Source organism: Phalaenopsis equestris, unplaced genomic scaffold (assembly GCF_001263595.1).
Source record: "Phalaenopsis equestris unplaced genomic scaffold, ASM126359v1 Scaffold000094, whole genome shotgun sequence".
In the NCBI taxonomy this organism is placed as follows: Eukaryota; Viridiplantae; Streptophyta; class Magnoliopsida; order Asparagales; family Orchidaceae; genus Phalaenopsis; species Phalaenopsis equestris.
Genome location: NW_018164536.1, coordinates 4,238,812 through 4,254,476, shown reverse-complemented (window position 1 = coordinate 4,254,476; position 15,665 = coordinate 4,238,812). Strand labels below are relative to the sequence as shown.

Here is a 15,665-nt window from a genome sequence, read left to right as displayed (position 1 = left end):
TATATATATATATATAAAAGAACGATCAACGAAAAAGCGAAAATAGAACGAGAAAATTTACACAATAAAATAATAACACAGTGGAACACACAGATTTACGTGATTCGGCAAATTGTCTATGTCCACGGAGTTGCAGAGGATTTTACTACTTGAGAAATTTACACCAGTAGATCGTCTCGACTTACAAGGACTTACAAGAGGGATTTCTTCTCTCTCTACACCGAGATACACCAAATAAACTCTACACCGAGATACATCGAAGAAGATAAACTTATAGGAGAAATAAACCCAATTTCTCTCTGCTACAAGCCACTAAGAAGAAGCCAAGGGAGAACAATCGGAGTACAATCTTCCTCTTCTTCTTTTTTCTTCCTTCTGTCGCAAGGAACTACTGCTTGCACTTTTCTTCCTCTATCCCGAAAAAGCCCGAAGAAAAACACAAAAAAGGTCGTGTTGTAAACTAAATATGAAGGCGAGTAGCTCCTTTTATCGCGAAACAGCAGGGAGAGAAGGGATGTTTCGTTTTACGGCAGAGGAAGGCGGGAGCGGTTGGCGCTGTTCACAAATCGACGTTAGGCGGGAACGGGAGTTAGGGTCGAAACCTTTCACGATCGGTAGCGGGAGCGTGGTCGCAATGTTTCACGATTGAGAGAGCGAGAGCGATAACGGTTAGACTGGGCTCCAAAACTCAACAAATCTCGCACTTTGAGACCGGTACACAAGCTGCAACATCTCCTTCCTCAAATTAATATCTTCTACTTGTTGTGTCGCCCTTTTCTTCAGACATGAATCCTCCACCTCTGCAACTCAAAGCACTGTCTTCACTCCAGAAGTCTAATTGAAGATGTGCACAACTTCAGTTTCTTAAGAGTAACACCCTTAGTCAACATATCAATAGGGTCCACATAGTCTTGCACCCCCAAGCTATTTCCTAGGTTACTTTTATCTCTTCTTATAACTCCCACTGCATGAGTAATATCCCGCCTCTGTTGAAGGTCTTTTTCAACAAGTCTGACATTGAACCTTATATTGTCATCAAGCTCAGTCTTCACCCGGTACATCCACATGTTTTGCAGTGCCTTCTTCCCTGGTGGAAGTTATGCCAACTCCCACTTACTCAAACTTTCATCTTGCAAGATTTCCTTATAGCTCTGTGGTTCTCCACCATCTGTTTGTGGAACAATAGGAATGGGTGTCCCAGACCCACTCTCCTCTTTACTTCCATCATCAACAAAACTATGAATTGCCAGCAATAGTGCATCATGTACTTCCTTAGATACCATATTTGCACCATCATTCTCCATATTCTTGGGATTCCTGCAGTTCCTCTATATGTGTCCAACCTTACCACAATTCCAGCAGGTTGTCTGCTGACCAGTCTTTGATGTTGATCTCCCTCTAGTTGGGTTCTTGTTGGGTTCTTGTCCTGCCATCTCCCTCTAAATTCAACATTTAGTACCAAACTCAAACCTGAGATTTCGCTAAAACTTTTTCTGCACTCCTCCTCAGCCAAAATCAAATCACGAATATCATCACATTTCAGTTTAGATTTACCTGCAGAACTGTTAATTGTCATCGTCATGGCTTCTCAACTATTTGACAACAATGTCAACAATATCAGCGCACATATCTCATTATCAAAATCAATTTCAATAGAATACAATTGATTTGTGATAATATTGAAATCATTCAGGTGTTGAGTAATAAAGACACCTTTTGTCATCTTCAAATTGAATAACTTCTTTATTAAGTACATCTTGTTATTCACCGATGACTTTTCATACATATCTGATAAAGCTGTCATGAGATCTGCAGTCGTCCTCTCCATAACGATGTTGTGTGCAACGGACCTCGATAGGGTTAATTGAATAACCCCCGGAACTTGTCAATCCAACAAATTTCATTCAGCTTCATCCATCCTTTCAGGTCTTTTCCCTAATAACGGACGATGAAGTTTCTTCTCATAGAGGTAATCCTCTATCTGCATCCTCCAATAACCAAAATATGTGCCATCAAATTTTTGGATTCATGAAACTTTCACTTCATCTGCAGCAATCATTCTTCCTTATATTCAAAACCACGGGCTCTGATATCAGTTGTTGTGGTATATATATAAAAATAGAAGAACGATAAACGAAGAAGCGAAAAATAGAACGAGAAAGTTCATATCATAAAATAATAACACAGCGGAACACAAATTTACGTTGTTCGGCAAATTTCCTACGTCCACGAAGTTGCAGAAGATTTTACTACTTGAGGAATTTACACCAGTTGATCGTCTCGACTTACAAGACGAATCTCTCACTTCCTTGCTCTCTCTTCTTCTCTCTCTACACCGATTTACACCGAAGAAGATAAACTTACAAGAGAAATAAACACAAATTTTTTTCTGCCACAAGCCATAAAGAAGAAGCCAACGGAGAACAATCTTTTTCTTATTCTTTATTTTTCCTTCTGCCGCAAAGAACTAATGCTTACACTTCTCTTCTTCTATCCCAAGAAAACACGAAGAAGAACACAAAAAGGCCGTGTCGTAAACTAAATCTGAAGGAGAGCCGCTCCTTTTATCGCGAAACAACAGGGAGCGAAGGGATGCTTCGCTTCGCGGCAGAGGAAGGCGAGAGCGGTTGGCGCTGTTCGCAAATCGACGCCAGGCGGGAATTGGAGTTGAGGTCGCGACCTTTCACGATCGGTAGCGAGAGCGGGGTCGCGATATTTTGCAATCGGGAGAGCGAGAGCGGGAGCAGTCGGACTGGGCTCCAAAACTCAACATACCTAACAATACTAAAATGCTTGATAAATAAGAAAAAACACGTGGACAACTTTCATAGAGTAAATTTTGTGTGATAGCTCAAAAGCGTAAGTCCGAAATGAGATCGGATTAAAAACAACTATTTATTGCTATAATCCTTCTCTCTGCATGCACATGTATGCTAAACAAAACATTATGTTAGTAAAATGGAAAATAATATACAATATTCCTTATGTAAGCATAATATGTAATAAACGTTTTAAAATTTAAATGAAATGTTTTCTTTATATTCATGTTGATTTGAAGCGCATCCGCTTCCTTACTTCAGGTAGAAGATTTCAATAAAGCATTTATTGGTAAGATCATTATATTTTAAGAAATTCTAGGGATAAAAATCTTATCACTTCCAATTTTCTAAAATTCCATCTTTGAAAATTTGAAACTCCAAAGCTGCACCATCTCTCATTAAGCTTAAAAAATATTTGAAAACGAATTTCAAGTTTGCTAAATGATGAAGAAATTATTTTTAGTTGATTAAAGCTTTTGGAAAGCTATATAAATGTACACCCAAATACGACCATGGCTCAAGCAAGAGTTCTACATTAGTACTCTCGAACTGAGCCCGCCCAAAGTGGTCGAGTTGCCTCCACATGCCAAAGTAGTCGATCTTGCTGGGAGCAGATATGTTCATCTATATTTATGACGCCGGCTGACACATACATGCAACATTTTCATCAAGACATCGTGGACAGGCATAGAATCGTACATAATGTAATTTTATAATTCTTTATATTTTCTTATGTATAGAGGGGAAAGGGGAGGAAAATGGGGCACACTTGGTTTTTTTTGCTCTGATTTGACCTGAAGACCCTTCCTCCAAAAACCATTTCTTCTTCCCCCGAAGTTTCACAAAAAAAATGAGAATTCAAGCTCTACCAACACACCGTCATCTTCCACCACACCTTCTTATTAGAAGATGATCTTTCTCAGTTTGTACGAACTCATGGACAATAAGGGACCCTCAGTCGTGAAAGGATTTATTAATAAAATACTTAATTTCATTACAATATTTCTTATTAATTTTATGAGATCATGATTTATGAAGCTAGATATATAATACAAAAATGATAAAGCCGTAACTATTTCCATCAAATTGTTGGTGTTACGCTTGCTCATTAGACTTAAAAGAAAATCACATAAACCTAGTAGAATGTGGTGAGTTGATAATCTATGAACAATTCTAATAATTATCAGGGTGATTGGAATAATATTTGTCCATAATATGATAAACAAAACATCTAAATCCAATAATACATGATTAGTTCACCAATTGAAGAATCTAGATTTGTCCTATAAATCACACCTAAGGAATAGAGTGTTTGGGTTTGGAGAAAAAGAAGGAGAGGAAGAGAGAACAATAAGACTTGTCTCGTCGGGGCAAAAGAGAGGTGTTCCTGGGCACTATGACCCATCTTATTTCATTGAATTATTAGGTACATCCAGGGTGGTCCAAAAAAGTCCCGAAACATGAAATGTTCCTCTAATTTATAGAGGATACAATGACAAAAGATAAAAAATACATGATTAACCCTGCTTGAGAGGGGTTTGCACAGAGCATTTTAGTCTTTGGTGTGCTTGAGCCTATCACTCTGCGGTCCTTCGGTCGGCAACCTGATGTCCGAGTATTTGGTCGCCCTCTTGTATGCAAATTGGAGAAGGTGTTTGGCTATTAGAGGGTGGTGATCGTTTGGTCGTCCACTAGAGGGTGTTGGCTGGTCTATCTATCATTGAAGAATGGTGTTCTGGTCAGTCGGTCGAGCATTGAAGGGTGATGGTCGATTGGTTGGTCATCCACCAAAGGGTGATGATTGGTTGGTCGACCACTGGAGGATGGTGATTGGTTGGCCAGTCACAGGAGGGTGGTGATCAATCAGTTGGCCACTCGAGGGTGGGATCAATCGGTCGGCCAGTAAAGGGTGGTGGTGGTGTGCCACTGGAGTTTGGTGTTCGTTTGGTTGTCTGCCTTCAACTAACTGATTGCTTCCAAGTTTTTTTTAATGATCTTTTCTTTGTTATGTTCTTCTCCTGTCCTGCAAATCTCTTTACGGTTAGTGGAACAAAGTTTTACTGTACATATTATATTCTACGACTTTTTTGCTCTTTGATATTGATAACTGCGATAAGGACAAAAAAATATTTAAAACAATAAATTGAATCTTAATAATTGTAATTTGATGTAATGATTAGACTCTCTAGATCAAATTTGCTACATAAGTCGTTTGAAAAGGAGAAAATGTTGGTTGTTTATGCCAATGTATTAGAAGGGACCATCCGATTAAATCAGGAGGTCCCAGAAAAGAGTCAGGCTAACATCAAGGAGTTGGGCGAATTAGGCCTGGTTTGTTGACACATAAACCTTAGTTATCATTTTCTTTTTTTTCTTTAAAACCAATGGGGAGGCTCGGACGGTGGAGGTATTGGATGATTTTCCTGAGCCTCATGCAATATAGAATGATTTTTCTGTCACTTTCTTTTTTGTTCGGTTTTTTGCCGAAGGAGTGTAAAGAAATTTTTTGTAAATTTTCTAAATATGAAATATGAATGAAAACTTTCTCTCATATTTTCTTTATTTTTTATTTCTTTATTTTTTTTCTTTTATTTGTGTTGCGACGTTGACTTAAGGTGATTTGGTTGTTTGTATTGATTGGCGACCTGACTCCTGGGAAGGTTGTCGGTTGATTTTGATGTAATATCCCCGGCTCAAGCCCTACTCCTAGACCATCTCGTTTCCTCGATCGGATTGTCACCTTGGTCAGGCTGCACCTTTTGTCATCTCTTAAGCAGATCTTGCCCTTGCCTTCGCAAGGTACCTTTTGAGACTTTTCACTGGGTGATTTGTGTCATGCCTTCATGAAGCTTGTCCCTACAAGTAGAGAACCACCTCCATAAATTTATTTGTCGAGTTTAGAGATAGGATTAGGGTTGATTTTTTTCTTTTCAATGTTGACAGACATCAGTGTGTCATTGTCAATCGTTTGAGTGTATTGATGCCCGGATCTCGTTTTACACTTTTCAAGTTTTGGTTGCTCAATTGTACTCTTCTATGTCAGACTACCCTCATATTAAGCTTATTAAGCATCTCTTATCATTTCTTTTCACAAGGTAAACCTCGAGTCTTATAAGGTGATTTATGTTCTACCCTTCACGGTGCTTGTCACTATTGGGTAGAGAATCACCTCCATAGTTTGAGCTGACCAAGTTTGGAGAAAGGATTTGAATCATGAGTGTTGTGGGTCTTTTGTTTTATATTCTGCATATCAAACTTCCTTGGTGCCACCGTCGGTCCTACCGCTCTGGTCTAAGTTCACTGAGTGTAGGCTAGGTGTCAAAGTACATGAACTCCTTGAGTTCCCCGAGTTGCGGTTGAACCTGGGAATATATTATAAGGAATCATATTCGAACTTACATGAAAATATATAAAAATATTTGAAATGGCCACACTTCTTCCTTTACCGTGCTGACAGCTGGTTGTTCGGGGTAGGTTGAACATTGGAGAGGTGTTGTTGGCCAGCTTTTTCTGAGTGTTCCCAAATCGTCGGAGTCGGTTGTGTGTCTTGATGGTATGTTTCTCACCTCTGAGTCAAAGCCTCTCATAAGACGATGGAGACTTGATTTCTCGGTCATGAACCTTAATTGCACTTGGCTTGGTCATTTTATCTGTTAGACGTGGGAGATCTTTGTGTTCCATCAACATGTCCTTAATCATATTCCCTTCGATCTATAGTGTTGAGTCTCCTCATGAATTGTATTCTTCGATCTTCGTCAGTTGAGTGGTGTCAATAGAGTGCAAGCAAGATACTATAAGTCATCCTATCCTGGGTATTAGCCAACCGTTGACAATCTGTCGTTCGTTTTGAGGTGATTTGAGCCTACAAATCCAAACCTCTCGGATAACACCAGAAATGACATTTTTAAACTCCTAGGTTTTTTTTTGCGTGATTTCTTTATGCATCTAGTGTTTGAAATATTTGCATAGGATTTTCTCCTTTTTTGTGTGTCCCTCTTCTAGTTGGTGTCATGATTCACACTCATCACACCTTTCAAGAAGTTGAATTTAGGTTTGTCTTATGATTCACACCCAGGAGTTGGAGCATTTTCTTCGGGAGGGAGAGAGAGAGAGAGAGAGAGAGTGTGTGTGTGTGTGTGTGTGAAAGAGAGCAACAAAGCTTGCCCCATTGAGGCGAAGAGGGGTGTTCCTGGGCTCTGCGACCCATTTTATTTCATCAAATGGTTAGGTACATCCAAGGAATCCAAAAAAGTCTTAAAACATGAATTTCCATCTTATTTATAGAGGATAGGAGAACAAAAAATAAAAATTATATGATTAAACCAACTTGAGAGGGAGTTGCATTGGGCATTATAGTCTTTTGGGGTGTTCAAGTTTGTCACTCGGCGACCCTTAGGTCCGCAACCAGATGTTCGGGCATTTGGTAGCCCTCCGTTCAGTTGGTTGGAGAAAATCACCGACTACTGGAGGGTGGTGGTTGGTCGGGCGCTGGTCACTGGAGGATGGTGGTTTGATCAGTTAGTCGACCATTGGAAGGTGGTGATCAGTCGGTCGGCCGCTGAAGGGTGGTGGTGGATCGATCTTCAATTTTTAATTGGCTGATTGTCTCCAAATTTTTTTTTTGTTGATGATCATTCCTTTGTCATTCTTCTTATGACCGTCGAATCTCATTAAGTTCAGTGGAGCACTTTTTTGTTATACACCAATATATAAATAAAATTTATCTACTTGTCATCTCACCCAAGAAATGAATCATTATTGAATTAATTAATTAATTTATAATATTAGTAAACTTCTAATGATATGACTAGTGTGAGTATAGGAATTATCTTCTAGATGATACAAAACTATAACCTAAAAATTATAAAATAATGGGTGTTTACTTTCCAAGAAATAAACACTATGGGTGAAACCGACTATGTATAAATGATAAAACAAATGGCATAAATATGATTAATGAAAGAGGAAGAAGTGAAATTGAATATTTTAACAAAACAATTACAATAAATATATAAAAGACTTGATTTTAAAATTTTGTAATTATTTAATGGTGCTTATAATTTAATAGAGTTCATTACTATTTTCTGACAAATTGATTGTCATTGCGTTCAAATGCAAAAAAAAAAAAAAAAACACTTGTGCTAATATTGTATTTAGATGTCAATAAATGACTTATCAATCATTGATCATAAACTTTTTAATAAAAGAAGGAAATAATCAACTCATAACTTTTCATTGATTCAAAAAAATATACACTCTGAGGGCTTGCCCACCCAATTAACTAATATACGAATATTGAATTTTATCAAAAATACAGATGATACGTACAATTCTTAGTGAAGATAATAATATGATCAAACTCAATTACATATCAATAAAATTCATGATTTATATGGACACACATTATTTTTCAACATTCAAAGCAATGAGTATAACTTTCTAAGAATTTGTACAATTAACAAGGCAAAGCTAACTATCATAGTATGTCAATATGATTACATAAAATATTATGAAAAAACTAAGGATATTTATATAATATATATTTAAAATCAAAGCTTCGAAATAAATTTCAAGGAATATGTCACAAACAAAGAATAGTATAGTTATCCCTTAACTACAAAGAATCATCTACTTAACAAAAGTCACAGGCAATGCAACCTTTTGTAGTGTGAAAGTGATGTTTCTCCCTCTTGGACATGATGCTTCATAAATTTTAGATTTATAAGAATCCAAATCATACATTGATTCATTATATTGCTCAATAAACAATAAATAACTAATGCAATCAATTAAAACATCTATTTATAATATGATTTTGAAGAATTTTTCTACTGATTTTCATGCAAAACTAAAACAATCACAAATTATGTAATACTTTTTGTATAGATTGACTTTCACCATATAATATTGAAATATTCATAAGCCCTTATGCTAAAAAAATTTGTTATACATGCAAACATTAATTTTTAGGTGTTTGATAGATAAATATGAGAATTATGTGATGGGTAAATCTCCCTTAAAAATTTATATTAACTAAATATTTTTTATGGAGTAAGGAGAGCTCAGTATGTTTTCAAAAGATCAAATAATGCTAAGACCTATTTTCTTTCAAGTATATATATATATATATATATATATATATATATATATATATATAATTATTTTTTTTGTTAAATTTATTTAGTTACTCATGCATGCTTGTCTGTATGTATGTATGTGTATATTTTTGGCAATTACTAGAATATTTGTCAATATTAAAATATCAATTGTTATTAATGCCTTACTAATATTCAAGTAAAAAAAAAAAACATACATGGTTACTAAATCGCCTTCTACGCTTCTTTTTGGAAACAACAAATAAGGAAAAAAGTGAAAATTTTTAAATTCTATTTCTTTTCTTATTACTTTCTGATTCTATCAATATACACTAAATACACTTGAATTTAAAATAGAATATATTAATAAATGGATATATGCATACATTAAACCAAATAAAAAATATAAATGTATCCATTCATGCATGGATACACCAAGGGAGTGTTTGGTTACAAGAAGGATTTAGTTTTAGTAGAATTTAGTAAAACTATAAATCGTAATTCAGTTAAATATCTCTACCTTTGGACTTAGTAAGTCTAGATTAAATCAAATCAAAGGCAATAATTGTGGCCATAAATTCAAAAATTCATTAATCTACGAAACTTCTGCATTTTAGTGTTTAACTAGATTTAATAAATCCGATGATAGATCCTATTAAGAAATGCTACGAAACACCTTCTAATATTGAGGCCTCCATGGGTTTCTTCCCTTTTCTACAACCTACCACACATACAAAGTAGCAAAGGTTATTCCACTAATCCCTAAGCAACTCTAAATATGAGGAAGAGCACAACCCTAGGTGGCACTGCGTAGGACCTCATAAATTCATTTTCTGCCTATCTAGGGTTTGAACCACTGAGGTCTTTGAGGATTGCTTCTCTTGCAGAAATTCCTTCTGGTAAAACCCAAAGAACATTAATGGATGCTCCGCGGGGCTCGTACTTAGGCCGACCACAAGTCAAGGGCTTTGCTTTTAAACCCTGACTACATGTCATGGTTGGAAGATGCGACACGAAAAGGGTAGGAATAACATTACCAAATTACACAATTTAGTCCAAAATTAGGCTTCGTTTGTGGCAGTGGTGCGGTGGTATTGTAGTTTTATCTTTTTGGATAAACTGTATTTTGATAGTTTTTCCAAAATTATGCTTCGTTTTTGACAGGTACAATGACAACTTTCTGGACGCGGCCTGACTTTTTCAAATAAATATTGTAATAGTCACCACAAACTTCTAATTATTCCTCTACAGTTTCACAATTTCTTCTTTAATAAGCTGCAGCTACCTCTAATATAACCTATATTTTAATTTTTGGCTTAAAATTGTATCATTTTAGACTAAATCATGTAATTGGTAATGCTAATTCTACCCCTTTCGTGTAGCATCTTCCAACCGCCACCTGTAAGCAGGGTTTAAAAGCGAAGCCTGCGGTCGGCCCAAGTCCGAGCGCCGCGGAGCGTCCGTTAGGGTTTGTATCGTCTTAGCGGAAGAAATTTCTGCGAGAGAAGCAATTCTCAGAGACACGAGCTTGGCAAACCTTAGATAGGTAGGAAATGAATTTCTGAGGTGCTACGCAGTGTCACCTAGGGTTCTGCTCTTCCTCAGGTATAGAGGTCCTTAGGGTTTAGTGGAATAACCTTTGCTACTTTGCAGGTCTGGTAGGTTGTAGAAAAGGGAAGAAACCATGGAGGCGGCGAAGGAGAAGCTGGCCGCTGTTAACGGCGGGGAAGTGGAAGATGAGGAGGTAGAAGAGGTAGAGGAGGAGGTCGAGGAGGAGGTCGAGGAGGAGGTTGAGGAGGTAGAGGAGGACGAGGAGGAAGAGGGAGGAGATGGCGAAGGAGCGGGAGAGAGGAAGAAGAAGTCTCCTGGAAGGAGGATAGAACATGTAGATAGTGCAGGCAAGGAGTTAAAGCAACACGTTAGCGGTTCTTCTTCTTCAGGGTTAGTAGTAAAGTCTTAGGGATTGCTATTCGTTTTTGTTAGATCATCATGTTTCTAGATTTAAGGCTAGCGGATGGTCGGGCTCAAATTCTGGCCCATTTGATTGCCTCGGAGGGATGACGAAGTGAAGATAACCGTATTTCTTTCTTGTTTGGTAGAAAAATCTTCGTTGGTGGTGTTGCTTGGGAAACAACCGTAGGTATGGCTATTGTTCATCTGTAGATTTTTTTCTGTCCTCTTTAAACTGACAATTAAAATGTTCTTTACCATGATATTCATTCATTTCCTTATCTTGATCAAAATTTCTTGTAAAATTATCCCTGTTTATATTTTTTCCGGCCTGCCCCATCTGAGAGCAAGCTATTTTTTTTAACAGCTGAACACTTAGATAGTCACTCGGCCGTTTAATCGCTGAACAGACTATTTTCTTAGGGAAATTTAAATACATACCTCATAATTCGTTTCTATTTACATATCTGACACCCAAATTTTAATATGTACATTTATAACACCTTGATGTCATAAACCTATGCATGAAAGGGTGTATTTCACGTTTAAAAAGGTAGTGATGATGGTATTTTTGATGTGATATTAAAGATTCGATTGGTATGCATGTAAATATGAATTTTTTTGGTGTTAGATAGGTAAATACATGGGAAATCTGTGTAATGTATGTATATGCCCATGTTTTATTACTGTATGGCCATTTTTTAGTTGCCCATACTGTTTATGTTGCTAGTTTAACTTATGTTATTAGTAATTGAATTATAAATATGGTTGCTCTGGTTTTAGATTTTCTTCAATTTGCTTTGAGTGCTATTATTGTAGTATTAATATCCCTAGAGCACAAGTTTTCTGTATTAAATGTTACCTATAATTTGTGATGTCTAAAATGTTACATGGATTCAAAACAATGTTTTTAGTGGTGCCTCAATTGTTTACCAAGGCATATGGGTGAGATGGGGCAAGGTCATAAGAGGTGAGCACTATTACTAAGGTATTGGTTTGGAGAGTCCTTCCCATAATGCATCAGGTTGTGGGGTGAGCTTGTTGTTTTGATTGGAAGATATATGTTCAAATACCTTAAATAGTGAAGATGAGTAAGTTAATTATGATGACAATTTACGATGTGATGATGTAAAATGAGCATTAGGAGTTAAACAAAAATTTGCATTAGGAAACAATTTAGATTAAATCTATTTGCAGGATATCCATTTAGAGTTTTAATTTTTTAGCGTATGAGTTTGAGGAGATGAGGTTATCGTGCATAAAAGAGAATTGATGATGAGAGATGGGATATAGAGTGGGGAGGATTACATTATCTTCAGGTTATATATATATTACGAACTTAAGTAATGTAATTGTACTCGTTTTAGATAATGTATTTAGCTAGATTTTTTGAACATGTAATTTAATGGGATTTGCAAGTTGGTTATAATTATAACGATTCGTTTTGGCATTGCACTTTATTAGATGTTTTTAGCTAGATTTCTTGGCCGTATAACCTTGAAGCATTTGAATATTTTTTAGGAAGGGAAAATTTGAGTTCATTTTGATGTTCTATGACCTACTTATTAGATGTTTGATAATTTTGTTTGTGTAACAAAGTTGGACATCGACATTCTTTTATTGAAGTCTGGCAGACACTTAAGCTCTTTATATTCTTTACTTTTGCTACTGAGAATTAAAGAAAGTATTGCTCCATGCTCTTGCATGGTACCACACTAACTGCTAGACAATGTAGTATTAGAGGGTTTAAAACAGAATGAAAAAGAAGGCATATTGGATTGGAAATTGTGATCAGGAGCATAATAGATACTTGGAGCGATCATAAATTGATGACAAGTTGATCAGTTTTCAGGTTTTTATAGTAGCAGGTTAACTGTTCGGTTTTCTCGTGTCTAGGTCTTAGTGTGTTCTGAATTATGGGGAGAATATGACAATTTTTTCAATCTTATGGTTCTAGGTTATATCTAATTTGTAGCTCTTAAGTGAAGAAAAGATTAACATTTTTATTACATTGCCTAATAATAAAATTGGCTTTTTTGGAAGCTTATAATGCGTATCATATTAGCTTTTAACCATTGCTATTAAACAATGTTTAAAAATATGCAATCCGGTATTGAGACATTCCTTCAATGAGGCAAGGCGTAACCCTGGGCACTCAAACAATTGTGTAAAGGAAAAATATTGTAGAAATTTAAGGGGTTGTTTGGAACAATTTTTTATTTTATGTTTATGTTTTTTAGAAACAGAAAAATAAAAAATGCGATTGTTTGACGCTCAAACAATTGTGTAAAGGAAAAATATTGTAGAAATTTTAATGGCTGATTGGAACTATTTCTTGTTTTCGTCTTTAAAAATAAGAAAAAAAAAAAAATGCATTTAGTTGATGTTTTATTATGTTTCTTTAAACGTATTGTTTTTAAAACATTTTAAAACAATTTAAAAAATGCAAAACTCCAGAAATCATGTTTTTGCTATTTTTAAAACACTTTTCCCGAGCTTGAGCTACTGCACATTCATCTCCAAGAGCTACACCTCCCTCTTTTTAGCCGTTGCTCCACCACCCTCCTCTAAGAAGAGGCCGCTGACTACGATGGTGCCTTTGCTGCCTCTGTTCGACGTGAGGAGTGGTACGTCTTGCCGTCAAATAGACTTGACGAGGCACTGATAAAAAAAAAATCAAATCTTCCAAGGCATAAGAGAGAGGAAGGCATCATACATGGAACTGACCGCTCTGTTTATCTTTGGGAGCTCAAGGAAGAAGAAAACCTCATTCTTCTTCCAAAATGTAGTGAGTTCAAGGAAGGCATCGGACTTGCAGTGTATCATCACTTGGCTGACCTTTCAAGCCAAAATGATGTTGGATCCATATGAACAAGGGGGAGGAGGAGAAGATCATGGAACTGATGCGGTGGAATTAGAAAGATTGACATGCATACCACTCAAATCCCATGTATTTGAATATTTAACACCTAAATTTCAGTTTTTACATACTGACCATCTTACATGAAAATATGTATTTCACTTTATAAAGATGGTGTTTTTGGTGTCATAAGAAAGAATAGGGTGGTGTACATGTAAAAAGTGAAATTTAGGTCACAATTATATGAACCCATAAGAAATGGGTGGTGTGTATGTAAATCCCCTTATCTTTTTGTTTAAATATTTCAAAAAGGTAGCATTTTTTATTTCCCAAAAAAAAAAAGCATATGAACATCAAACTTGTTTTTTGCTCTATTTTAAAAAAGCGTAAGAGTTCCAAACGCATTTTTTCTTTATGTTACATAAAAAATAGTCAAACTAAAAAAAATAAAAATAAAAAACAAAAAGTGATCCTAAACTCCTTAAAAATTTGAAATAAAAAATAACATACTAATATTCTAACATATTAACACGTTAAATAGTAACATATTAATATTCTAACAAAGTATGATGTAACAAATTGCATAAAGAAATAACATGCTAACATTATAACTTTAAATCTTGAAGTAAGAAGAGTTATACAACTGTCATATTAGAGAAAGAGAGAGGGGTATTTAAACCCAATTACAATAAGCATAATAATGAAAAATAATAAAAACAGAATAAAATAACTAGGAAAGAAAATAAAACAGAGTAAAGCAAAAGAGAAAAAAACATAATCATGAAATATGATCAAATAATAAGTAACAATGATGTAGAGATAGCCATTATATTCTAATATAAACTATCATGGTAAACTAAGATATCAAAGTAAAATATTAAAACATTAAAGCAAAACAATTAAAATAAGTTCAATTTTTTATCACAAGTTTTTTTATCACTCATAATATTATCTATTTTAAGTAAGAAAATATTAATTTATCTACATTGGAATTTTAAATTTAAAAATTCTCATCACTCATGAAACTTCATTTGAATCATCTACATAACAAATCATTTTTTCCTTTTTTAGCCTCAGTTGTATCTATATTGTCCTGTTCGTCTTGATTTTCAATATTACTTGTCTTTATCATTCTTAATCAGCTGTATTCAATAAAAATAATGGCTAGATTTTAAAAAATAACATGTTGATAATTAGATTTGTAATTACATAAATTTTTATGGATCTTTTTTTTTATTTATTTCTAGTTGGCTTGTGATAGCCTCACTTCCGACCCAATCAGAATGTCAACATTTGAGATTCTTTTTATAAAAAAAATCAGATGTTGTTCTCTTATCGTCATCTACAAATTACATGATCTGATAGCATGTCATCATAAAGTGATCATCATCTTTATGGTCTTTTTCTTCATATTTCTTTCTTCCATCCTCTTGTTATACATAATAAAACCAATGAGTTCTACTATAAGTTGCTTGAACAATATTCTTCTTTTTGTTTGGATTTGGTTATATGTGCTCCAATTTTACATATCTGATGATGAAAATATAAAACCTAATATTTTGACTGCAAATTGTTTTAACTTTGGAGTGCCGTCACTAAATTTAATCTACTATCCAACCGAAATTGAAAAAAAAGTTGAGAAATTATTCTTTATTTTAATCACTAAATAATGGAAACCATGTGGAGAACATGCTGAACCCACTGGTTTGCCATAATTCGATGTTTTCTTATTTATGATGGACGTAAGCTGTGTATTAGCCTTCCTCCCTCAGTTGAGTCAACTATCAATCTATACATACAATAATACATACCTAATTTACTCTTTAGGATTTGTTGACTTGTATTCAGCATATTGGCATTGCTGATTAAGATAATATCCTGCAATATGAAAATACAATTAAGTTATAGCTCTCACATTTTATCAATGATTTCCCATAACTC

General features: G+C 35.1%; 1 protein-coding gene across 1 annotated transcript in view; it reads left to right on the top strand.

Annotated features, from left to right (window-relative positions):
* Positions 1-10,307: 10,307 nt before the first annotated feature.
* LOC110020134 (heterogeneous nuclear ribonucleoprotein A1, A2/B1 homolog) overlaps positions 10,308-15,665 on the top strand; it is a 32,496-nt gene continuing 27,138 nt past the window's right edge. Inside the window, exons 1-3 of the mRNA XM_020718125.1 lie at positions 10,308-10,460; positions 10,568-10,855; positions 11,014-11,054. Coding sequence (XP_020573784.1) covers positions 10,599-10,855; positions 11,014-11,054 — 298 coding nt within the window. The 5' untranslated portion in view covers positions 10,308-10,460; positions 10,568-10,598. The remainder of the gene's footprint in view (positions 10,461-10,567; positions 10,856-11,013; positions 11,055-15,665) is intronic.